The 24420-nt window shown below is 58.9% G+C and overlaps 3 protein-coding genes across 4 annotated transcripts; 1 reads left to right on the forward strand and 2 right to left on the reverse strand.

Annotated features, from left to right (window-relative positions):
* Positions 1-1241: 1241 nt before the first annotated feature.
* Positions 1242-12389, forward strand: NAALADL1 (N-acetylated alpha-linked acidic dipeptidase like 1; the record flags this gene model as incomplete). The annotated part of the gene is made up of 18 exons (XM_084244152.1): positions 1242-1423; positions 1506-1678; positions 1762-1883; positions 2269-2391; positions 4690-4973; positions 5046-5150; positions 5534-5619; positions 5718-5837; positions 9511-9596; positions 9664-9727; positions 9817-9884; positions 10202-10293; positions 10379-10469; positions 11192-11273; positions 11378-11551; positions 11625-11712; positions 11819-11911; positions 12203-12389. The coding sequence occupies 18 exons, from the start codon at positions 1242-1244 to the stop codon at positions 12387-12389; spliced, it is 2220 nt and encodes a 739-aa protein (XP_084100278.1).
* A 438-nt stretch (positions 12390-12827) lies between these two features.
* On the reverse strand, positions 12828-14804 carry SAC3D1 (SAC3 domain containing 1; the record flags this gene model as incomplete). The annotated part of the gene is made up of 2 exons (XM_084243242.1): positions 12828-13407; positions 14231-14804. The coding sequence occupies 2 exons, from the start codon at positions 14802-14804 to the stop codon at positions 12869-12871; spliced, it is 1113 nt and encodes a 370-aa protein (XP_084099368.1). The 3' UTR covers positions 12828-12868.
* Positions 14805-16086: 1282 nt separating this feature from the next.
* SNX15 (sorting nexin 15) lies at positions 16087-21928 on the reverse strand (the record flags this gene model as incomplete). Of its 2 annotated transcripts, XM_084239845.1 has the most annotated exons (8): positions 16087-16193; positions 16512-16769; positions 18363-18506; positions 18782-18929; positions 19026-19141; positions 20750-20870; positions 21075-21110; positions 21830-21928. In XM_084239845.1, the coding sequence occupies 8 exons, from the start codon at positions 21926-21928 to the stop codon at positions 16087-16089; spliced, it is 1029 nt and encodes a 342-aa protein (XP_084095971.1). The 2 variants fall into 2 exon arrangements, with proteins under 2 accessions (XP_084095971.1, XP_084095972.1); XM_084239846.1 differs by lacking the exon at positions 16512-16769.
* Between the last annotated feature and the right edge of the window lie 2492 nt (positions 21929-24420).

Raw genomic sequence — 24420 nt, forward strand, 5'->3', positions numbered from 1 at the left:
CTGGCCTGCAGGTCTGGAAGTTCAATACTGGTGCTGAGTGCTTGGCTTGGTGTCTCCCTTCCTCTTGGTCTTGGCACCTGCTGGCCGTCAGCACGGATGGTCTGCCCCGGCCTGCTCTGCCTGCTGAGTGCTTCTCATCCTCCGAGGGTTCCTTCAGGTATCCCCTCCTAGACAGAATCTCTCATTCTCCCCACTGGGAATGTGCGACATGGTTGACCCTAAAGCCTGTCTATTCCCCTTGCTGGACTTGAATGTCTGGGCACCTTTGCTTCCCTGAGTCTAGCAAGGGTCTATCATAGAGCTAAGTGAACAGATGATGCTTGCAGGTACAAGTGAAGGAATTAATAAATGGATAGGTGATGGGTGGATGGAGGGTGGATGCATGGATGGATGGATGGATGGAGGGTGGATGCATGGATGGATGGATGGATGGAGCGTGGATGCATGGATGGATGGATGGATGGATGGAGGGTGGATGGAGGGCTGGATGGAGGGATGGAGGGTGGATGGAGGGCTGGATGGAATCCAGACATGCTCAGAGGCATGGAGGAAGAAGCCACTGTGCCAAGGAAGTGGTGCCTTCCCTCTCTCTGTCCTCGACAGCAATCTCCCTTCCCAAGAGTCCCACTTCCTCCCATAAGCTTGGGACCCTTTCAGGATAGATACAGAGAATTCCTCTGGGTTTCCCTCTTCCTGTAGTTCTAGGGCTTTGCATTTTAGAGGATCAGATGCACAGGAAATTTACTGCATTTCCATTCTGTCCCAGACACTGGACTAGATATTTCTGCAGATCTGGGCTTGTGACATGAAAGCCGCAGTACAGTTTTGTGAAATAAGTTCTATTATCCCCCAGGCTAAGAGACACTCAGTGAATGAATTGCCCAAAGCCGCACAGCTTTTGCCCAGCAAGGATGGGATTGGAACTCAAAACCTGCTCAAGCAGCCAGAGCTGGATGACCCCAGGGAAGCAGAGGTTATGACTCCGAGGTCCAGTCTGCGAGACCCAGGGAGAGACCTTGTCCCTCTCTGGACCTCAGCATTCTCGTGTGGACTTGAAGGCCTTGAAGGGCCTTTCTAGGTGAATGACCTTGAGGTGGATATGAACAGCTCCTGGCACACCCTGCAGGATGCTCCTCACTCTCCCTGAGAGCCAAAGGGCAGGGACACCCATGGGGTAATGGTTAACTAGACCCAACACCCCATCTGTAAGGAGCCTCCTCAGCTGGCCCAGTCTCCACAGGATGCAGTGGGTGAAGGTGCTTGGGGGTGTCGTGGGGGCCACGGCCCTCTTGGGGCTGGGGATCATCGTGGGCCACTTTGCCATCCCCAAAGTCTCAGACTCACAGGACCTGGACCTGGACCAGAAGCTCCTTGAGACCGTCTTGGAACAGCTGGATGCCAGTAGGATCCGGGAGAACCTTAGGTGAGAGGCCTGTCTACCCAGCCCACCCTCTGCCAGAGGCTCCCACCTGACCCCGGCCTGCCCTCCCTCGTCCACCCTGTAGAGAACTCTCCAGGAAGCCACACCTGGCCACCAGCCCCCGGGACGAGGAGCTGGTGCAGCTGCTGCTGCAGCGCTGGCGGGACCCAAAGTCAGGTCTCGACTCGGCCCAGGCCTCCCAGTACGAAGTGCTGCTCTCCTTCCCCAGTCAGGAGCAGCCAAACCACGTGGACGTTGGTGAGGTCCCCCTCAGGCTTGGGGAAACCTGTAGGTGGGAGAGCTGCCAGGGCCAGCATGACAATGCCCCTTCCCCCCCACAGTGGATCCCACTGGGAAAGTTCAATTCTCCTGCAGACGGAGTGAGCAGGATCTGACTGGGGAGCAGGGGGGCCCTGACGTGGTGCCACCCTATGCTGCTTATGCCCCCCCGGGAACCCCACAGGTGGGTCCAGAACATCCCCTCCCCATTGCCCAGCTCCCCTTGACGCCTAGCCCAGCTTCTCCCATCTTAACCCAGGGGTAAGGAAAAGTTCCTCAACTGAGCTCAGCACTCCCTAGAATTCAGTCATCTCCATAGCTAGTCCTGTCGCCCATCACTTAGTCACTCAATAAACACAAATAGCACCTGTTTGAGGTCAGGCCTGATAAAGGGTACCTGGACACGGAGGACACCAGGTATGACTGTGTCCCTGGGGAGACTGCAAGCTCTGGGTGAGGTGGGGAAGCAGACTCGAAATCCCTCATCCTGCCACCCTGCCTTCCCTCTCCTTTCCCCACTCCACCCTTCCCTGGGCCTGGCTCTAAGGATCTTCTCTTCTTGAGACTAGGGCCTCCTTGTCTATGCCAACCGGGGCACAGAAGCAGACTTTAAGGAACTACAGTCTCAAGGCATCACACTCCAGAACACCATTGCCCTGACCCGCTATGGGGGTGCAGGGCGTGGGGCTAAGGTGAGCCGCAGCTTCCAAAGCAGGGGACTGGGTGGGGAGAAGGGCCCTCGGTGGGGAGAAGGGAAGGCAAGGCAAGCTGCATCCGTGCAATGCCAGTGATGGCTGTGTGACCTTGGATGCTTCCCCTAACCTCTCTGACCCCGAGGAAAGAAAGAGATGGAACAAAATTTTCAGCTTCGGTAATCTGGCAGTCTAAGCCCTAAATTCTTCTGACTATTCAGCTTAAATTCTTACTGTTGTCTTCTCCCCACACCCCTTTTTCTTTTCTTTCTTTTTTTAAAAAAAGATTTATTTATGCATACAAGAACTGGGGTACAGGCCAGAGGTGTGGGGGGTGAGAGGATTCACCAGAGACCGAGTGGGGATCAGAACAGGCAGATCCACTGAAATACACTGCTAAAGGGAGCAGCAGGCGAGACAGGAGAGGTCTGCTGCGCCCTGTGGGTAGCTCCCTGGCCAGGGATGGAACTCGAGCTGCAGAGGCTGCGGATCGCTTCATAGGTTGTGTCTTAACCCCTTGCGCCACCAGGGAGGCCTCCCCTTTTTCTTTTCAACTTAAAAATTGGACTAAATATTATATGTCTACGGTTAAAAAATATTTTTTAAAGATTTATTTAAAAATATTTTTTAATATAAAAATTTATAGTGGGAGAGAGGAATAGGGAGTTAGTGTTAAATAGGTACTGGGTTTCAGATTTACACAAGGAAGAGAGTTCTGGAAAAGGATGGTGTTGATGGCACCCTAATCCCACTGACCTAAACACACGTTAAAATGGTTCAGACGGGGCCTCCCTGGTGGTGCAAGGGGTTAAGAGCAACCTATGAAGCGATCCGCAGCCACTGCAGCACGAGTTCCATCCCCGGCCAGGGAGCTACCCACATGGCCCAGCAGACTTCTCCTGACTTGCCCGCTGCTCCCCTCAGCAGTGTATTTCATCAGTCTGCCTGTTCTGTTCCCCACTCTGTCTCACACACACACCCCTCCCCTCACCCGCACCTCTGGCCTGTACCCCAGGTCTTGTATGCATAAATAAATAAATTTTTTAAAAATCATTAAGATGATACATTTCAAGTGATGTTTATTTTACCACAACTTTTAAAGACATGCCCCTAAGAACTGCAGAAAGGAAGAAAATAAGAAAAAGAAGAAAAGAAAGGGGAACAGGCATGGCAGATGATAGAGATTATAGAATTTCCAATTTAATAAAGGAGGAAAAGCTCTCTGGCAGCGTCTCCCTCCAAAGCCAGAACTACTTTTTTTAGTTTATGGGATTTTTTTTTCCCACCTTTTACATCCTGGAGATCATTCTTGGTCTGCACATAAATTGTATCCCTGTCCTTTTACTTATTTTTTTCGGTACAGTTTTTTTTTCTTCTGTGCTGCAATATACATAAGGTGAAATTTACCCTGGGGACGGCTTTGAAGGGTACAATGCGGGGGCATCAGCACACGCTGTTTATGGCCCCCCATGGCCACTGCCTTCCTCCCCGATCAAAGTCTGTACCATTATTTTACTTATTTTTTTAAAGATGTGTTTTTATTGGGCCTCCCCTGGTGGCGCAGCGGTTGAGCGCTGGGTTGCGAGGCTGCCCACAGCCTCTGCAGCGCCAGTTCGATCCCCAGCCGCCGGCGAGGGTTCCCCCCCCAAAAAAAAAAAGATTTATTTTTATTTATGCATACAAGAGCTGGGGTGTAGTCCAGACGTGGGGGGGGGGGTGTGTGAGTGAATTCACCAGAGACAGAGTGGGGAGCAGGGACGTCTCCATTAAACATCACTTCCTGTCCCCGCTTTCCAGCCCCCACAACCTCGAATCTACTTTCCTACTCTCCGAATCTGCCTCTTCAGGGCACCTCATGGAAGTGAACCATACAATATCTGTCCCAGGCGTCTGGCCTAGTGTATTGGGCACGGTGTTCCCACGGGCCTGGAATCGTGTCAGAACTTCGTTCCCTTGTGAGGCTGAAGAACATTCTTTTGCGCGCACCCTGCCGCGTGCTGTTCTTCCCCGGGGCGGCCCCCCCAGCCGTCCCCGCCTTTGGGTCAGGGGCTCGGTGCTGCTGCGCACACAGGGGTGCAGGCTCGGCCCCGCGCCCCCCCTGGCTCACAGGCCCGGCCGTGTGGAGGCGGGCCCTGGGGGGCCGCCCAGAGGCGCCGGCCGGGCCTGCTGCTGCCTCCGGGGGACCGTGCGGCGCGTCCTCTCGCAGGCGGGGAGGTGGCCGCGTGCGGCTTCCAGCGCGAGGGAACCGTGGACAGGCGCCCCCCCCCGCCCCCCTGAGCACAGCCTCTGCTCCCGCAGGCCGTGAACGCCGCCAAGCACGGGGTGGCGGGGGTGCTGGTGTACACCGACCCCGCGGACATCAACGACGGACACAGCCTGCCCAGCGAGACCTTCCCGCACTCCTGGCGCTTGCCTCCCTCGGGGGTGGAGCGAGGTTCCTACTACGAGTACTTCGGGGACCCCCTGACCCCTTATCTTCCAGCCAAACCCTCCTCCTTCCGACTGGACTCAGCCACGGTCCCGGGATTCCCCCCAATCCCCACTCAGCCCATCGGCTTCGAGGACGCAAAAGCGCTTCTCTGGTGAGCGGAGCGGGGTCTCCTGGGGGCTTCCACCGCGCACCGCACGTGCTCTGAAGGGCCTGCTCCTTCCAGTCAGCTCCAGGGGCCCTCGGCCCCCGCGGCCTGGCAGGGCGCGCTGGGCTGTGACTACAAGCTGGGGCCCGGCTTCCAGGCAGGTGGTAACTTCACAAGGGACAGGTGAGAGGGCCCCCCCCCCCCGCACTGCCCCGTCTGCTCCCCCAGCTCCGTCCCTGACTCTGGGGTGTCTGTCTTGTCTCAGGGAGTGTCAGGGAAGCAGCCAAGCGGCCCAAGGGGTGTCCTCCTCCTCGCCTCAGCCCCCCACCCCCGCCTTGTTCCCAAAGCAGGGCCAGGGCACTTGCTGGTCCCTGTGCCAGGAACGTGCTTCCCGCCCCCCCCCCCACCTGCGGGCCCTCCCTCCTGGCCTCGGGGCCTGTCTCCTCCGCAGTTCTTCCTCCTGCTCCCTCTGGCTGGAGCTGGGGGCCCCACCAGGGCTGGGCCTCAATTTCTCCCGCCCGAGGGAGGGGCGGGGCTAAGCCACCTGTCGCCCCTCACCGGCCCAGCAAGGTGCAGGTGAGCGTCCACAACCGCCGGGAGCTGCGGAACTCCTCCAACGTCCTGGGGATCATCCGCGGGGCCGTGGAGCCGGGTGAGCATAGCAAGCCCCCGCCCTGCCCCGCGGGTCCCTCGCGCCTCGGGGTCCACCTGCCGGCCGGCCCCGCCCCCCTGACCTGGGCTCCTCCCCAGACCGCTACGTGCTCTACGGCAACCACCGCGACAGCTGGGTGCACGGCGCCGTGGACCCCAGCAGTGGCACCGCCGTCCTCCTGGAGCTGTCCCGCGTGCTGGGGACCCTGCTGAAGAAGGGTGAGGAGGTCCTCTCCCCTGGCCCAGGGACTCCCCCCGGGGTCGCCCCAGCCCGCCCCCTCCTCCCTGAGCAGCTGGCCTTCTTGTGCCACCTCCGCCCTCCCCTTGTCCAGGGCCCACTTGTGCCAAACTGAGCGCCCTGGGGGTAGACGTTGGCGGGCACCAGCCCTGGCTCCGTCGCCATGTAGCACGGGGAAGGAGCGCTGGCTAATCGGAGCCCTGGCCGCCGGGGGCCTCCCCTGGCTCTGGAACGAGCGAGACCTGCCCTGGCCCTGAGTGTCTGCGCTCCCTCCTTGAGGCAGGGACGACAGACGAGCATTAACTCAACAAATGTGTCTGGCGTGCCAGGACGATCTAGCTCCCCCAGATCCCAGTGAACACCCCATGGCCCCCGCAGGTAACCACACCTGTGCTGCCTGCTGTAAAGATAAACACCTCAGGTGAACTGGCAGCAGTTCAGGGCAAGGGGTTCTGAGCCAGGCCAGGGGCTCAGGGATGGAAGGCAGAGCCTGGCAGCCCAGGGCGGAGTTCGGTGCTCAGTCCCAGGGCAGCGGGAGTCAGGGGAGGGGTTTTAACCAGGACAGTGGAATGGTAACCAGCTTCCTCTGGCACCGTGGCAAGGGCGTGTGGGGGAGGGGCGGCCCTGCCTGGAGGGACCAGGGGGAGACCTGTGGACCTCAGAGCCGGGAGGGGTGAGGGGGCTTGTGCCACCCAAGGGGCAGTGGGAAGGAGGCTGCGGGAAGACCTTGGGGTGTGTGGGTGACTGAGGAGGAGAGGGTGTATGGAGGGCCCCAGGATCTCTGACTTCTGCTCTGAACCACCTAGTGCCTGGCAGCGCCATTTGGGAAGAACAGACAGGGTCAGAGGGCGGGTCTGGGGATGTGCAGCGGGATCTTCACATACTGATTTTTGTGAGTGGTCAAATAGACACATCATGCGCTTTATCCTCTTCGCTATTTTCCAGTGCACTGTGCAGTGTTAAGAACAGTCTCCGGGTACCAGGTCCCCATTATCCACCTCCAGGTTTCCACCTTCCCTTCCCGATAGCATTGCAAAGTTGTGGGTGTCTCACTTGAACGCTGGAGATTAGCTTCAGCTGCAAGTACAAGGCAGCCACAGCGCGGGGCTCCTGACTTCCCTTTCCGTTATGATGTCAGGGAATTCGCCAGCGCCCTGCTCGGGTTCTGGCTTTGAGGTGCCCAGGAAACCTTGCGGGGAGAGGGCACCCGGCAGTTGAAGGTGCTGATCTCCAGGTCAGAAAAGGGAGTCTCGACATCGAGTGGGGAGTTGGTGGCAGAAAGGGCGTTGGAACTGCAGGTGTGGCGGAGATGACTGACAAGGGGGAGGAGCGAGAGCCTGGCCTTGCTTCTGGCAGGAACTGGTCTGAGGAACTCGTCTTCATGATTGTTCCAGGGTTTTTTGTTTTTATTTTTTTTAAGATTTATTTATTTATGCATACAAGAACTGGGTACAGGCCAGAGAAGCAGGGGGATGAGAGGATTCACCAGAGGCAGAGTAGGGAACAGAACAGGCAGACTGACTGAAATACACTGCTGAGGGGAGCAGCGGGAGAGGTCTGCTGCGCCATGTGGGCAGCTCCCTGGCTGGCCAGGGATCGAACTCATACTGCAGAAGCTGCAGACAGCCTCATATTGCTGTGCTTAACCCCTTGCGCCACCAGGGAGGCCCCTGTTCCAGGGTTTTATTTTATTTTATTTTTTTTAAATATTTATTTATTTATTTATACAAGCACTGGGTACAGTCAGAAGCGCAAGAGGGTGAAAGAATTCACCAGAGCCAGAGCAGGGAGCAGAACACGCAGACCGATGAGATACACTGCTGAGGGGAGCTGCAGGCGTGGCAGGAGAGGTCTGCGCGCCATGTGGGACCCTAGCCGGCAGCCGGGGATCGAACCGGCGCTGCAGAGGCTGAGGGCAGCTTCGCAGCCCAGCACTCAACCACTGCGCCACCAGGGGAGGCCCCCTGTTCCAGGGTTTTATATTGAAATATTTTCAGACTTATAAAAGAGTGGCAAGTCCAAAGAAGCTGGTCTGTCTGCTGCTTGTGCAGACACTCCTAATGTGAATGTTTCACCACTTTTGCTCTCTTTCTGCATCTTTTCCTCAAGTATTTCGAGTCTCAACTCATAAGTTGCAGGAGTGCTGCACTTTTACCCATAAACACATCACCGCAGTCTTCCTGGTTTTTTCGTCATGACTATAGGACAGTGGTAGGAGAATGTGTGGGGTTTAAATTTTTTTTTTTAATTTATTTTTGCATAGAAGAACTGGGGTGTAGGCCAGAAGTTGTGGGAGGCGGTGGGAGGATTCACCAGAGACAGAGTGGGGAGCAGAAAAGATGGATCTACTGAAATCCACTGCTGAGGAGAGCAGCAGGGAGACAGGAGAGGTCTGCTGTGCCAAGTGGGTCAGCTCCCGGGCTGGGGATCGAACTCAAGTCACAGTGGTGACAGCACTGAGACTTAATCCCTAGGCCACCAGGGAGGCTCTGCATGGGAATTTATAATTATGAGCATTTAATGGTTTTATACTTAAAAAAATATTTATTTACAACCAAAAGGAGCAGCATAATCAAAGGGGGCTGTGTGGCAGAAGCGGACCAAAGCCAGGAGCATATGGTGCAGGGGAGGAGGAGTCTGGAGGAAGTAGGGGACAAGCAAGTACCCCCAAGGCTTTCTGGAGGTGCCTCGGGACCTGACAAGTGCAGTGGAATTGATTAGCTCCTGGATTTGAAGTCTGGCTCTGCTGCCTACTAGAAGTGTGACCTTGGGCAAGTGTTCTGACTTCTCTGTGGTGCTGTGCTGAGGATTGGCTGCACATGGATAAAGCCCAAAGGAGAAGGTTAATATGCAGAAAGCGAGTGAAGAAAGGTTGTGGGAAGTTTTGTCTAGAATGCGTGGCCGAGAGAGGGGGAGGGGGAGGTCTGGAGTCTTCTCAAAACATGCCTGTAGAGAAGTGGGGAGGCAGGGCACTGGCCGAGGTACCTACCGCCGGGAGGGCGGAGGCTGGGGATGGGGGTGTCCCATCAGAAGAGCAAGGCTGGGGAAAGGAGGATGGCGTCTCAGAGAAGGCTGGGCTGAAGGGGCGCTGGTCCCAGAAGCTGTTATAGAGCAACCCCGATATTAAACGGGTTCCTGGCTGTGGGTCCTCACCCGCGCGCTTTAAAGGGACTTATGAATACTCTACTACAGACACGCGAAAGGGTTAATAAAAGGTTTATTTACAAGAGAAAAAGAAATAAGGAAAAGGTACAACTCAGGGAGAAAATAGGGAAATAAAGTCTTTAATGCGTCCTACCCGATCCGACGACCTGGAAACCCAAAGTCACTCTCAGAGCTGGCCAGACGCTGCAAGCTGGCCGAGAGCCCAAAATGGAGAGAGAGCGAGAGAGAGCCCCCCAAAGCCCACGTGTCTGCCTTTTGTATCCACCTGGCTGCTTAACCCCACCCTCAGGTCCCAGCCACCTTCCCTTTGGTGGGGATGGGATTTGGAGTTCCCAGTGTCTTTGGCTTTGACCTGGAAATAGCTTTGGGACAGCCTTTTCCCCCTAACAAACCTACCTTCCGACCGCCCCTCCTCTCCCCGTCCCCAGCCTTTCCCCCAAGCCACCCCAGGATGCGGGGCCCGCCCTGTAGCCTTTTCTCTCTTCCCAGGCACCTGGCGTCCCCGCAGATCAATCGTGTTTGCGAGCTGGGGGGCCGAGGAGTTTGGGCTCATTGGCTCCACAGAATTCACGGAGGTGAGTGGGCCCCGCAGGGGAAGGGGTCGAGGGGGTTCTGGCGGCCGCTGACGCCCCTCCCCGGCAGGAGTTCTCCAGCAAGCTGCAGGGGCGCGCGGTGGCCTACATCAACGTGGACATCTCGGTCTTCGGTAGGCGGGGTGGGCTGCCCGGGGCTGCCCGGGGAGGCGGGGAGGGAGGGGCTGGAGCTCGAACGGCGTCTTCCCTGCTCCTCCCACAGCCAACGCCACCCTGAGGGCGCAGGGGACGCCCCCGGTCCAGAGCGTCATCTTCTCCGCAGCCAGACAGGTGGGAAGGGCGGGGCCGGGCGGCGGGGCCTGAGCGGCAGGTGGGCGGGGCCGGGCGGCGGGCGGGCGGGGCCTGAGTGGCAGGTGGGCGGGGCCTGGCGGCGGGGCCTGAGTGGCAGGTGGGCGGGGCCGGGCGGCGGGCGGGCGGGGCCAGGCGGGGCGGGGCTGGACCGGATGCTTCTGAGAGGGCCTGGGGCGTGGGACTGAGACGCGGGTGGGGCCAGGACTGTGCGGAGGCTGCATTCTCGGGTGTAAGACCCACCTGGTTGTTGGGCCAGGGGAGGGGCCACCCCGAAACTAGATTCCTCCCCCCACCAGATCCCCGCCCCGGGCGCCGAGCACCTGAGCATCTACGACAACTGGATCCGGTATTTCAACCGCAGCAGCTCGGTGTACGGCCTGGTCCCCAGGTGAGCCACGGCTGGGGCGGGTCGGGAGCCCCGGGCTGGCAGGCTGGGCCAGAGCCCCTCAGCGGGGTCCTCCTCCTTCCCGCAGCCTGGGCTCTCTGGGCGCTGGCAGCGACTACGCGCCGTTTGTTCACTACCTGGGCATCTCCTCCATGGACATCGCCTACACCTATGACCGGGTGAGCGGGCACCCCTCTGTCCCCCGCCTCAATATTCTCCTCCACCAGCCCCCCTCCTTCGCGCTGCTTGGAGCAGGCTGAATCCGGTCCCATCACTCAGTAACAACGCTGCCTCCACCAAGTTTCTTAACCTCTCTGAGCATCCACTGATGCTCATCTACATGGTTTCTTAAAATGTAAGATACTAATGATTGTAAAATGCACCATTGTGATCTCACCATTGGGGGGAGACACCCGCCACCAATTCCTTATAGCATGATGGTCTCTGAGAAATATCCCGATTCCAGAATTCTTAAAATGTGAAAAAATATTAATTTCAGAATTGATTAGATAACAGTATAAAACTGGCAGGATTCAGAGCACTGGTGTGAGGGTGGACTGGGATAAGGGGTACAGAGCACCCAGCCTGTGTCTCCCTGGACAATGCTCAGCCTCCTAGCCACACTGCCCCCGGGCGCTAAGCTGGCATTTGAGTCCTGTATTTGACTCCCAAGACCCAGATTCTTCCCCATGCTAGATGGAAAACTGGCACCTGCCCTGGCTCTGCTGGGTGATATCAGGTAGGGTACTTTACCTCAGTATGAAGTGGGGATTTTAGAACCAAATTCACAGATGTGGCAGTGATTGGCTTGAGATAACACCCCTACATTGTAGCTCACTGTTGGCATACCGCCTCCCACTTCCCACCCCAACCCAGTCACCGTGGGGCCTTGTTCCTGCAGAGCAAAACCTCGGCCCGGATCTACCCCACTTACCATACAGCCTTCGACACCTTTGATTACGTGGACAAATTTCTGGATCCTGGTGAGGAGGGGCCCCTGGGCCCACAGGCATCCTGAGGCGGGGGGCTGAGCTCTGACTGAGACTGAGCTCTGACTTTGTCGTCTTCCCTGCTGTCGCCCCACCAGGCTTCAGCAGCCACCAGGCAGTGGCCCGGACTGCAGGGAGTGTGCTTCTTCGGCTCAGTGACAGCCTCTTCCTGCCTCTCAACGTCAGTGACTACCGCGAGACCCTCCGCAACTTCCTGCAGGCTGCCCAGGAGGAGCTCGGGGCCCTGTTGACACAGCACAACATCAGCCTGGGTAGGAACCTGCCTGAGTGGAGGCACTGGGAGCCCTGCGTTCCCAGGGCTAAGCTGCTGGCTCTTCCCCACAGTGCCCCTGGTGACGGCAACCGAGAAGTTTGAGAGGGCAGCTGAGGCCTTGGATCGACACAGATCAGAGCTGCAGATGGGCCAAGCAGAGTGAGGAAGGGCAGCGAGGGGTCTGGGAGGGTAGCCTCATGGCAGGATGCAGGCTGGCAGCTGGGCTGCTGGCCCCAGGGTGACCAGCAGGCCCTGTCACCTCTAGCCCCCTGCAGGTCCGGATGCTCAACGACCAGCTGATGCTCTTGGAACGAGCTTTTCTGAACTCAAGAGCCTTCCCAGAGGAGCGATACTACAGGTGAGCCTGGCTCAAGGCTCCTGAAGGTGCCATGGGGTGAGGATGGGCAGTGGCCACCCACATGCTGAGAATGTCAGTTTCCCTGGCCTTCGGGGCACAACCCAGCCGTTTGGGAATATGAGACTCACAGAGGGGAGGCAAGGCGAGTCAAGTCAGTCAGTGTCACTCTGGAACCAAAACCCACATCTCTTCCTACTTTGCTCTGTAAGAACCCCCCTTTCAGAAGTGGTGGGAAGTGCTTTCGTGCTTCGTTGTAAATAGGAGCTGAGCCTGTTCCCTTTCTCCTGCTAGCCATGTACTCTGGGCACCCCGCACCGGCTCCACAGCCACGTTCCCAGGCCTGGCCAACGCCTGTGCCAAGGCCAGGAACACAGGCTCTGGACCTGCAGAGTGGGCTGAGGTGCAGCGGCAGCTCAGCATTGTGGTGGCCGCCCTGGAGGGAGCAGCGGCCACCCTGACGCCTGTGGCTGAACTCTGACCCCAGCCCTCATTCTTCAGCTCTTTATCCTAATCCTTTCCCACTGTAGTCTCCCCTGATGCCCATAGAGGGTGTGACCACAACGTCCCTCAGGCTTCTGAGGCAACAGTAAGGGTTCCAGCAGTTGTGGACACTCAAGGGGAATGACAAGCCAGGATAAAAACCTCCCACTTCCTGGTTCTTGCTGGCAGAGGATGGAGAACAGAAGATGGGGGTGGGGGGCAGCAAAACTACCAACTGTGCTTGGTAGTGGGCGGGTGAGAATGAGAGGCCCAATGCCAAGACCAGCCCTCAGGGACCTGTAGGGAAACTGAGGCCCAGGCTGGATAGGGCTCAGTCTGCAATCCTCTCCTCCCATATTCCTTGTCCTAGTTCCTCCTTGCCCTCCCCCAAATAAAACAAGCCTAGCTGTTGTTCCTACAAAACAAGTTTCTTTTATTATCTGGGAATCATGAAAAAAGAAACACAAGCTTTCTGCTTCAGTCCTGGGGCTCCGGGAGGTCACACAGCCCCTCCTCATGATGGGACTTGGGTTTGTCCACACTCACATCTTCTTCCTCTGCCATGACCACCTCCTCCAGGGTGCGCCCTCTAAGCTTGCTCCCTACCAACAGCGTGCAGGCCCCAGCGGGCAGCAGTTCCCTCTCACTGTAGAGACCCCTCTGGAACACCACTCTCTCCTCTCCATCCAAGGGCAGCCCGTGGGCCTGGCACAGGTCCCGGGCCTCCTCCAACCCATCCAGGGCCAGCAGGTGCACCACAAAGTCCAGAGGCAAGGCTTGGCCCTTGGGAGTGCTCAGGGCACGAGCCAGGCGGGCCAGGGCTCCTCGGCGGGCACGGCCCACATGGCACTGCACTGCGCAGCTCTGCAGGTAGGGCAGCGCCCGGAGCAGACGGAAGAGGCGTGCAGCATTGCCTTCTCGGAAGGCAGCATCCACGGCCAGGGCCATGCGCAGCGCTGAGCAGGAACGCAGGGCGGCAGGCAGCTGCAGAACTTCGTGAAGGGCTTCCATGGAGCCTGCGTGGGTGGGAAGCAGGGATGAGCATGCAGGTCCTTCACTGGCCGGGCTCATCTGCCATCCCCGCCTCTGCCAACATCTCCCTTCCCACATCTCAGGGTTACCGCCCAGTACTGGCCACACGCCTGCCTCAGGGTGAGCCCACCTCTTCTACCCCTTCTCCCTATCAGTACCTTCCTAATAGTATTAAAGAGAGGGGGAACAGGTCCCACACATTTAACCACTAGCCTGGGCCTCATCCACACGATTCCAAGTTTTCTGATTTCAAACCCAGACCCTTCTCTGCACCCTCGTTGCCCCACAGACTTGGGAGTTGGCGCGGCCACACCTCCCCTCTTCCCTGTCCAGCCGCGGAGTCCCTTGCTTCCAGACCACTGGTCCCCACTTCCAGAACACAGCACTGCAACCCCGGGCTGCTTTTGTAAACTGAGGCTTCTGACCCACTCGAGGGTTCTGAAGTCAACAGCATTTGTTTACAATTAAAAGGAACAGAATTTATTGCATGCATCATCCAGCCACGGAAACGTCTCTCATACTCGTGGGCAGATGTGTTGGCTGCTTTGCTTCCCTGACTGGGGGCGGAGGTTTAACAAGTTTGAACATCACCGTCTGGGCCTACTTTCCCGCTCCAAACTCGACCCCTCCACCCAGAGGTGGACAGAGGGTTTCCCCAGCACTTGCTCCACACACGCTCAGGGGGTAAGGGCGGGGAGGAAGTAATGGTGAGGCTTTAAGGTTTCTCTTTTCTGACCCGCCTCCCCCGGCCTCCCCAGTCGACAGGAGGATCCCCGGCCCCGCCCCGTCGCCCGGGCTCGGACTCACCCAGGTTATAGAGCAAAAAGAGGCTCTGGAAAGCGGCCTGGCGGGGGTGCGGCCCGGCGCTCTGCGCGTAGCAGCGGCGAAGCGAACCGAAGCCCTCCTGCACCTGGGCCTGCAGCAGCACCGGGTCCGCGGGCCCGCCCGCCGCGTCGGGCCCGAGCCGCGCCACCACGGCCAGCAGCACGGCCAGCGCCGCCTCCAGCACCAGCGCCTTCTCGGCGTCGCCCGCGCGCTGCAGGGCCAGGTCCAAGCGCACGGCGCGCAGGCGGTCGGCCACGAAGCTGGCCACCTCGGCGCGGGACGCGTCGGCGCGCGCGGCCACGTCGCCGGCCAGGTAGCGCACGGTGGCCAGCAGCACGGCCGGCGGGCGCAGCTGGCTCGGCGGCGGTCGGCGCTGGCCCGCGGCCGGCCGGCTGTACTCCTTCACCGCGCGCTGCGGGTCGGCGCGGGGCGGGTCCCCGCGGCCGCCCGGCGTCACCTCGAAGCGGTGCAGGCGCCGCTCCTTCTCGCGCCGGGCGCGCTCGGCGGCCGGGCACATGTCCGGGCAGGTGCCCACGGGCAGCTCGCCGTCGGGCATGGGTGGGCTTCGGGCAGAGGGTGGGCGCTCGGCATGCCGGGCGCGGCGGCGGGCGCTCGCCCCATTCCTCCCGCGGGCGCGCAGGCGCGGGGGCGGGGCGGGGCCGAGCCCGGCGGGGATGGGCCCGCCCCCCCCGCCGACGTCTAGGCAACCGCCCGCCCCGCCCCCGCCCCGCCCCCGCGGCCCGCCGGCCCGCCAGGCCCCGCCCCGCCCCTCCGGCCAGCCCGGCCCCGCCCTCCTCTCCCCGACCCCGCCCCGCCCCTCCGGCCAGCCCGGCTCCTCCCTCCCCGCCCCGTCGGTCAGCCCGGGCCCGCCCCGCCCCTCCGGCCAGCCCGGCCCCTCCCCGCCCCGCCCCGCCGGTCAGCCCGGCCTCTCCCCGCCCCACCGGTCAGCTCCGCCCGGCCCCGCCTACCTCTCTCCGGGTCAAAAGCCTCAGCGGGCCTCCCGAGATGCACCGCGCGGCAGTCTCGCGCGCTCGCCTTCCCACAATGCGCCGCGCGCACCCGGCCTCTCCCAGGACGCTCCGCGCTGCGGCCTCTCCGCGCCCAGCGGCCGTCCGGGGGCGCCCGGCCGGCCTGCGGGGACCGTCTGAGCCTTCGCTCTCTTTGGAAGGAGCAGCCCCGTCCTTTGGAACAATGGATACCTGCACTCTGGGTGCCCGCATCCTCCCCTTCACCCCGGACCCTGGCCCGGTCTTTCCCAGGAGACTCGAGCCCGCGCGGCCCGCGGGCGGTTTGCGGAAGGCCGCTCGCTTGGGGTTTGCGGGCCCGGTCTGCCCGTCACCCCCGCAGGGCGGCAGAAAAGCGGCCGCAGCCAGTCCATGAATGAGCCTGGCTGTGTTCCACTCGCATTTTATTTTTAAATACTTAAATTCCATATAATTTTCACCTGTCACGATATTATTCTTTTGGTTTTATTCAACCATTAAAAAAATGTAAAAACCACCCTAGCTCACGGGGCTTACACACAGGCGGCGGCTGGGTTTGGCTGCGGACCCATTTGCAGACCCGGGTTCTAGGCGGGGAAAGGGCAGTTTAGTGTTGGGCGCTGCTGCTCCCACATCAAGAAAGAGGCAGAATCAAAAGTGTGAGTCCCCGACCCCACGGTGGCAGGTGCGGTCAGGGAGCCAAGAATGTATTCAAATATTTTTCTCATTCTTGGTCCAGTTCCGTACAGAAAAGGCCCCTGGAATCAAGACCAGAAGCCAGGGCCAGGCACCAGGGAGAGGAGAAGGGGTGACTGGCAGTGCTGGCGCTAGAGTCCCGGGAGGGTCCGCTTCCTCTCAGGGTGGGAGTTGGGACAGGTGCAGGTGCAGGATTTCCTCCGCCCGCTTCAGGTACTCAGCTGCCTTCTTCTTGACACCCTCCCGGCGAGCAGGGGACGGGTCACCTGTGGACAGAGAATGGCGCCCTTGCTGAAGTGCCTGGGCGCAGGTCCAGCCCCTTATAGGATGGGTAGGAGGCTGGGCTCATCCCTTAGGATTCACAGAGCATCAAGTGGTCTTTTCCCCATCCCTGAAGTCAGTGCTAGTCTTCCCGTTCACAAATAAGAAAACAGCCACCAGAGTTTAAAAAAAAAAACTGCCCGTTTACAGCCGGTCAGCCAGGCACAAGCCTGGTCCTCCAACTGCTTGTTTCTCCCCTGCCCCACCCCACCCTGCACCACCTGGAATCCAGGCTTGACCCTCCAAGCTCCAGTTCTACTCACTGGGTGCCCCCTCCAGCAGGATGTGTACCCCGTCCCGGTATCCCTGCAGAGCTGCGGGGTAGGCTCCGGCCTTCTCATCCCGTAGGGCCTGGGTGATGAGCTCTGTGGCGTGGTTCAGATAGGCAGGAGTGGGCCCTGCTTCCCCATCCTCTTCCTCCTCCTGCCCTCCTGGCTCCCAAGGCTCCTGGGCCAGCCTTTCAGACTCTGCCTCCATCGCAGCCAGCTCATCAACGTGAACAGGACTGGTGCCTGCACCTTCTTCAATCAGATATGGAACACTCACGCCAGTGCTTACTGCCCTCCTGATTACAGCTGACCTATAAATCCAAGACATCCTCCGCCAAGTCGCCCTGAACAGCACCAACCCAACCACACCTGGTCAAGGATGGCCTTGGGAATCGTAGGACAATGAGTTTGAGACTCTCAGGGCTTTTTTTGAGGTCTTAAAATTTCAGATAAGGCCCCAAATGTGAAGACAGACGTATCTTCAAATTCCAGAGAGAAGGGTTTCTTGTATCCCCCAGTGCTGGCAACACAGGAAGGTGAGAGATTTGGTGTCTCTTTGGGGAAAGCTCTTTGGGGGGTAAGGGGCAGGAGTAGGAAGCATCATGGCCCTCCACTGTCCTGGAGAGGGAAGGGCGGGCATCCCTCCACTCCCACTGAGAGCCCCCATGAGGAGACCAGGGCCTCCCAGCTCCACTATAGTACTCCGTGTGTGGCTGGTGGAGCAGGAGGCAGGAGGGTTCCTGGGATACCCTAATACTGGAGTTGGGGATTCTGGTATATATGCTGAAAAGAGATGAGTACAGGCCCCTCACCTGGAGAATTCTGGTGGTGCCCACACTGGAGCTGCTCACATTGGCAGGGCAAGCAGTTGAGCAGCAGCTAAATAAAATGCTATACCAGGTCTTGTGGGGACCAGAGTTTAGGGGTTTTCCCATAGATGGAGAGGATGTCTCATGGGAACCACCCTGACAGGTTCCTGCCCAAGCAGCTGCCACAGGAACCCTAGGGGGCTAAGGGGGGCAAGTCAGAGTATATGGATGCCCGCCTCTCCCCTCCAGTCTCCTCTTCCTCTCTGATCCTGCAGGGACTAAGGGGGTGGAGGAGGGAGCAGCACAAGCAGAGCAAGGGGACACTCCTCACACCCCAGTCACCTCAGCCAGGCCACCAGTCATGCCTGACGGGGCAGGGGGTGAGGCTGAAAACTGGATGAGAGACGAGGGTCCTGGCTGAGATGGGACCACTTGAGATGGGAACTCAAATGCCTGGAACCGACCAGAAAGCAAAGGGTCTGCCCGGGAGGTGGGCGACAAAAACGTTCAAGGAATCAAAAATGAAACTGTTTCATGACAATTCTGGCCACTTGCACACCCCAGCTGCAGTAACAGCATAACTTAGAGACTTCCAGAATGAAAAGACCTGCCTCTCTCTGGGACGGTGGGGTCCCTGGGCCTCAGAGCCAGGCGCGCAGGACCTGGCCCTACGTGGGGAGCCTTCTGTCTCTGGGGAGCAGCTGCTCCCGGGATCCTCTGCTGCTCTTGAGCCCAGGCCTGCCCCTTGGCCCAGACCTGCCGGCCCTCAGGCTTCTAGTGGAGGAACTAGAAAGGCATGGCCACCCCTGCTGGGTACAGAGAGCTCAGGGAGAAAGCCCATCATTGGGGGTGGCTCACTCCTTTCTCAGAGGTTGCTCCCAGTCCAGGAGCAGCGGGCAGGGCTGTGGCTCCTGTTTGTAATTCTCCCTCAGGCTGCCAGTGGCCTGCAGGGGGCGCTCTCTGCCAGATACAGGCAACACACCTGCCAGATGATGGCTCTGCCAGTCTCCCTGCTCCTCTGGGCCCAGTTTGTTACCTTCCTTGGAGAAAGGGTCAAAGAGGGCGAGCTCAGCCTCGGTGAGGGGGCCGCGGGCAGGGGAACTGGATGCTTCCTCGGTGCTCCCACAGTTAAAGAGCAGGTCCAGGGCCTCCTGGGCAGGGCTGGATGGTGGGGGGTCTGCTGCGGAATAGATCACAGGGGACATTCATAACTGCCCTGATCATTTCCGGGCTTTCAAGATGGAAAGACCCCTCCCTAAATCTTTGCAGCAGGCATGCGCAGAGACAGGCCCGTAGCTAGGGTTTGTGCCCAGATTAAGAAGCTACAGCTGAGGAACGACGGGACGGATGCCTCAGCTGCTTGGTGGGAGAGGAGCTGGGACACACCCTGGGCTTTTTACCAAGATCACCGCCTTGGGCCCTCCAGCCCTGGCTCCTCCGTGCACCCCAATGTACCTGGCACCTCCAACTCCTCGAGGCCCCTCCTCTCTGCAGGGAGCGGCTGGGGCAACCGGGGATCATCCAAGGGTGGTGTGGGGATGAGAGGGGGTGGCAGGATGTGCAGGTCCCTGGGCACCTCAGAGGGCCGGGTCACCTCCCCACCCTGTGGGAGACATCAGCCAAGGGGGGGTCACAGTTTGCAGCCTGGTGGGCAGGTAAGCTTCCCAGGTCCTGCGGGAGGAAGAGCGGGCACACATACCCGAAAGAACTCCTTGAGTTGGGGGCTGTTGTTGAGCGCAGGGATGTCCACTGTGAAACGAAGCAAGTCCTCAGCCCCCTTTCGCCGCTCCTCAATCACCGAGGCTTCGAACCGGCCTACACCCCAGGATAAGGGGAGAGAAGCAGTTACCCACAGGGCATTCTGGCCCCTAGGCCGCTTTTCCTGGCTCTGCCTCGAGGATGTGAGCAGCCGTGGGTCCCTCCCCACCCCAGCCATCTGCCCCGGCCCCTTCCTAGTCATCCTTTCCCCAGATGTTTACTGGGCATGTACTATGTGCTCAGTTCAGAAGCCGAATGAGAGAGAGGCAGAGTCACATCCTAGAAGTGTGGAGCGGGGAGGAGAAGGCAACCCAAAAGAAGCAAGATAAGCTCATGGCATTGATGGGATAGGAGGAAAGTAAGGCTCAGAGAGGGGAAGTGACCTGCCCAAGGTGACACAGCAAGTGGCATCTTTTGTAGTTGCACCGCTCTGTTCTAGGTATTGTGCAGAGGTGCCTCGTTATCTGGCCTAGTTCCCCTGCCACCAGTCAGCCTGCACCTTGCTGGGAAAGGCGTCTCCCGTGAGTCTAGAGAACTGAGTACAGGTCAGCCCTGCCCCCTCGAGCCCACTGCAGGAACACTGGATCAGGAAGATGTGGGCTAGCCACACCTAGGAATACTCTTCAGCTACAAAGAGTGGCAAAATGGAGGGCATGGTCCAAAGCAAAGTTAGCTAGAAAGGTAAAGACAAATATTGGTGAGTTCATATAGAGGAGTAATGTAGGGGAACAAGCAGATGAACTGACAAAGCAAAACAATTATAAACCAGTGGACACTGATAATCAAACTGAGGCTTCTGAGGTTAAGAGGGAGGAGGCGTGGGACATGGGCCAAGGAGGGATCTGGGATGGTGGTGGAAAACATAGAAGAGCTAAATCAGGAGAAAAACGCCAAATGAGCCATAAAGAAAAAGACAGGCCCTGCCCCAGAGAAGATAATGCGCCTCATTTGTGATTTAAAACTTTCTGATAGCCACATTTAAAATCCAAAAAGAAAGAGGTGGTTGTTTATTTTTGATTACATTAGTGTTTTTTCCCACCACCATCTCGCATCCTCCTCGGCTCTTTCTCCGGCTAACCTATGGCCTGAGATCCCACTTGTTTATGAGTGCGTGCTAATTTATAATTATTTTGCCGTGTCTATTTATCTGCTGTGATTCCCTAATTTACTCCCTTATGGGAAAAGGTCCAATATTTGTCTATCTTTGACTTGCTTTGTTTCACGTATTAGCACAATCTATCCAAAATATTCTCACCTGAACCTGTAACCAACGTGTAAATGAGATCGTTTACATTCATATTGAGAGTGCACTTGACCTAACGTGCAGCTTAGTCACACCTGCCAGTCTCCACTGGTGCTGTGGGGGCCCCGGGGTCGAGGGAACACTGGCTGGTTCTGCCTCATAGGAGCCAGTCCTCTAACCCCTGGACCTCTGCATCCTCATCTTGAAAATGGGGCAAGTGTGAGATGATAAAGGGCCCGACATACAATAGGGAGCGGCAGCTGGGAGCCTCCGTTTCCCCATCTGTAAAATGAGGCCATCTTCCAGGGCATCTTGCTGGGTGTTTCCTGACCCTATGTCCAGTCCTGTCAGCGGAGGTCGGAGGTCCCCTGTGCCCACCTCTCCCTGCATCTCTGGCCTGAAAAGTCCAGATCAATGCTCACCAAACACCTGCGCGCGGGGGAAGGCGGGGAACTCCTCCAGGCGCCGGAAGAGGTTGCGGTGGGTGTAGGCCAGGTCTCCGTGCAGCTTGCGGAAGTCGCTATACCGCTTCCAGACCACTACCTAAGAGGGACATAGGATTGTCCTAGACCCGCCACTGTGAGTGGGGGCCTACCCCACCCCCAGTTCCACCCCAGGTGTGTGCCCACTGGGGTGCAGCTCCCCTTCCCCCTGGGCCAGAAAGGAAAAGCAGGGTCTGTCTGCAGAGTCACCAGCTGTTCCTTTACTGTTTCCAGGACTGGTGCCCCCTCCTTGCAGGACCCTCACCTCTTTGATATCGTCTGGGTCCCTCTTTGAGATGAACTGAGGATGAAAGAGACGCAGGTGAGACCAGAGCCGCAAGCCTGACATCTGTGTCCCTGTAAGTCCCAGGTTGCCCCGCACCTCCCAGCCCCCCTCAAGGCACTGCCCCTGGGCCAGTGGCCGCCGGTGTCCAGGCGTCCTGGCTTTAGGGCTCTGAGTGGAACTTTGCGCGCTTTCTCTACCGTGGGCCTCAGTGTCCCCAAGGGTGACAGGGGGGAGGGGGGTCCCTAAAGGCCCGTCCAGACTATGACGTGAGATGGAGACTCAAGTTCTTTGAACTGTATTGAGTTTTTGAAGCCATCGACAAGCAGATCTTCAAAAATTAAACCCTTTAAAGGGCTTTAATGTGAAGATCAGACAAACCAATAAACAAAACAGTCAAGTGACCGGCGAAGTCACTAACATTAGGGTTGCACTAGAGTTTTCACGTTCATTTCGAGATATTCGCAGCCCAACGCCCCGACACTACCCGCTGGGGGTGGGCACCCGCACCTCGCGGGGCCGGCCATCCACGCCCTTTTAAAAGGACAGCGCCCTCCCTCGGCCCCGCCCCTTCAGGGCCAAAGAAGGAAACGACGGCACGGACCGCGCCCTCCCTTAAAGGGAAAAATGCATTTCTGTCGTCTAAAAAGGGAGCTTCTGGCGGTGCCTTGCCTTAAGGTAAAAGACGGCCCCTCTCTCGTTAAAAGGGTAAAGGCTCCCGCTGGGCCCCACCTCACCTGCGCGGTCACTTTGTACTCGGTGTAACCCTTCGGGTGGGTCCGCGGGTCGGAGACTGTGTAGTGCCGCAGGAAGTCGTCTTTAGCCTGGCGGGACATTGTAGCCGCGCTGGCGCGGAGCTGACCGCCGGCCTCTGTCTCCTCCGAGGCTCCCCCGCCCCTCGGGTCAGCCGCCGCCAGCCGCCGCCTCACTGGGCCTGCGCGCTCCGTCCTCCGGCCCAGGGAGCGGGTCGCAAGTGACAGCGCAGGTCTAGGGCCTGACACGCGGTCTAGGGAGCGTCTAAAAAGTTCTCGTCGTCATGAAAGCGCAAACTAAGGGATTCGCGAGCTCGATCTGGGAGGACGCCCCGAGCCGCCGCCCGCCCGCCCGCGGGCCGACCCGGTTCCCTTTTTTCGTGCAGCGACTCGACTTTCACTGTGTCCGATTTGTACCAAACGTGTCCTTTTCTCCCTCCATAGCATTCGCGGATTTCATGCTTTTGGAAAAGTGGGGGAAGCCAAAAGGACCCCGGAGAAGCGGGGTGGCGGCGGGGGGTCGGGGTCGCACCCCCTGGAGTTTCTTTCTGCAAAGAACCTGCATGAACCTGCGCCGCGGGTGCTTCTTTTTACCCTTCGCGGGTCTGCGGGCTCTGGCTGGCTGGATCTGTGTTCCAGGCGGCTCTCGGGTGCCTGCAGCCCTCCGCCGCCGACCCCGGAGTCTCAGGTGCAGGTGCCCCTCCTCACCTGGTCCCGGGTCGGGGTCGCTCTCCTGAGACCTCGCTCGAATCACCGCCGAGGGACGGAGGGCACACCCTGGCAGCCCCGCGGCACTGCTCTCCAAGCCTGGCTGCCCCACCTCCATCGGGATGCCCCTCTGGTCCCTCCTTTCTTTCCAAGAAACGGCCTCTCCCCTGAAGGCGCCGCAGTCTGTGTCTGGGCCACCCGCGACTGCCCCCGCCAGGTCACAAGGCTTGTCGAGGGTCATGAGCTCCGGGCAGTCTTGCTATTGGGGCTCCAGAGGGCTGGGCTGCTGCTCCCAGTCTCCTCCTTGCCCATCGTTCCCTCCCCTCTCCTCCCTGGCCCAGCAGCTCGCAGCTCCCCTCCCCCCCCTTCCCCCACCTCTCCAGGCCCTTTCCAATCTCAGTCCATTTAGCCCCGGGTCTTCTCCAGCTCTGCTCCCCCAGTTCCATCATGAGAAGCAGCCAACAGAAGAGCCGTGTCAGAAGGCAGGGGAGAGGGAGACAGCTGCTGGGCCAGCACTGCCCCCCATTCCCACAGGCTCACTTGACCATGCGGTGCGGACTCTGCCACAGGGCATGCTCCCCACCCACAGGCCTTTGCGAACATAACCTTGCCATGTTCTTGTCTCAAACCATGAATAATTCACTTGTTAGATGGAGGCCCCTGCTAAGAGCCCCTAGGACTAGAGCACTGGCTGACTCACCTGGGCCTGTGAGTGGCTGTCTTGGCATTGGTTGCATCAGTTTGAGCCCCTTGTGGTTCAGCAGCGATCAGGATCGTGACCACATATATCACACACATGCTTATCACACACCGTGACCGTGCTTATCACGCACAAGACACCAACCCATGGTCCTCATCCCAACCCTGGCAAGTAGGTGCCATCCGCCTGGCTGGGGAACTGAGGTATCAACCGACATTTCATGCTGTGAGGTGGTCTCCCCAGCATCCAGTCCCCTCTTATGACCCTAAGAGAACCCAGATTTTGCACAGGCCTCTCCCCCTCAGGAAGGAATGCTGGTGCCAGTTCAGGAATAAATCTTGAGTCTCTTCCTCGCCTTTTCCTTGGGAAAACCACCCTCCCCTCTTCAGTCAGGCTGATCCCCATCAGTAGCATCTGCAGTCCAAGCAGAGGCAAAGGCTGAAAGCAGTTGGAAGGATGAGCGCTGGTCCAAACGCCAGCTCTCCCACTTCCTAGCTGGTTGCTTGGGCAAGTCCCATAACCTCCCGGAGGCTCAGTTCCCATGTACACGGGAGACGAACAGTCGATACTGCATAGGCCAGTTCAACATGGGAAAGGTGGAGCCCCTTCTAAAGAACCCTTGGAGTGAGGGGTCCCTGCAGGACCACAGCAGGGGGTCTGCGAAAACATCTGTCTGTCCTGCCTGGAGTGGCAGGGGGTCACCCTGGCTCCCAGCCTGGCCCTTGAAGTGTCCTAAAGCCCTCAGGGAAGGTCGCTTCCCAGCTCTGCTCCCAGTGAGCTAGCCCTCCCCGCTGGCCGCGTCCTCCTCCACCTGTCCTCACTCCTGCCCGTTTCCCAAGGCCCTTCCCTTCACTCCTCTGCGGCGTGATTCCCTCTGCTTGAACCAACGCTGCCTTGGACAGTGCACAGTTGCCCACTGCACATGGGCTGCTGGCTGCGGCGGGCAGTGGGAGCTGAAGCCCAACACGCCGTGAGCCCTGATGTGGGGCGACGTCCTTTTCTAATCCACACCTCTGAGGGTAGCAGCCACCCCGGCAACTCCCCGCCCTCTCCTTCTATCCAGAAAACCACTCGTCAGCTTTGCCGTCACATCTGGGAAGCCCACCTGAACTCTTCCAAATGGAATCAGCTGTTGCCCTGTCCTGTGGCTCCATGGCTCTTTGCCCAT

This window comes from Talpa europaea (genome assembly GCF_964194135.1).
Source record: "Talpa europaea genome assembly, chromosome: 1".
Lineage (NCBI taxonomy): Eukaryota > Metazoa > Chordata > Mammalia > Eulipotyphla > Talpidae > Talpa > Talpa europaea.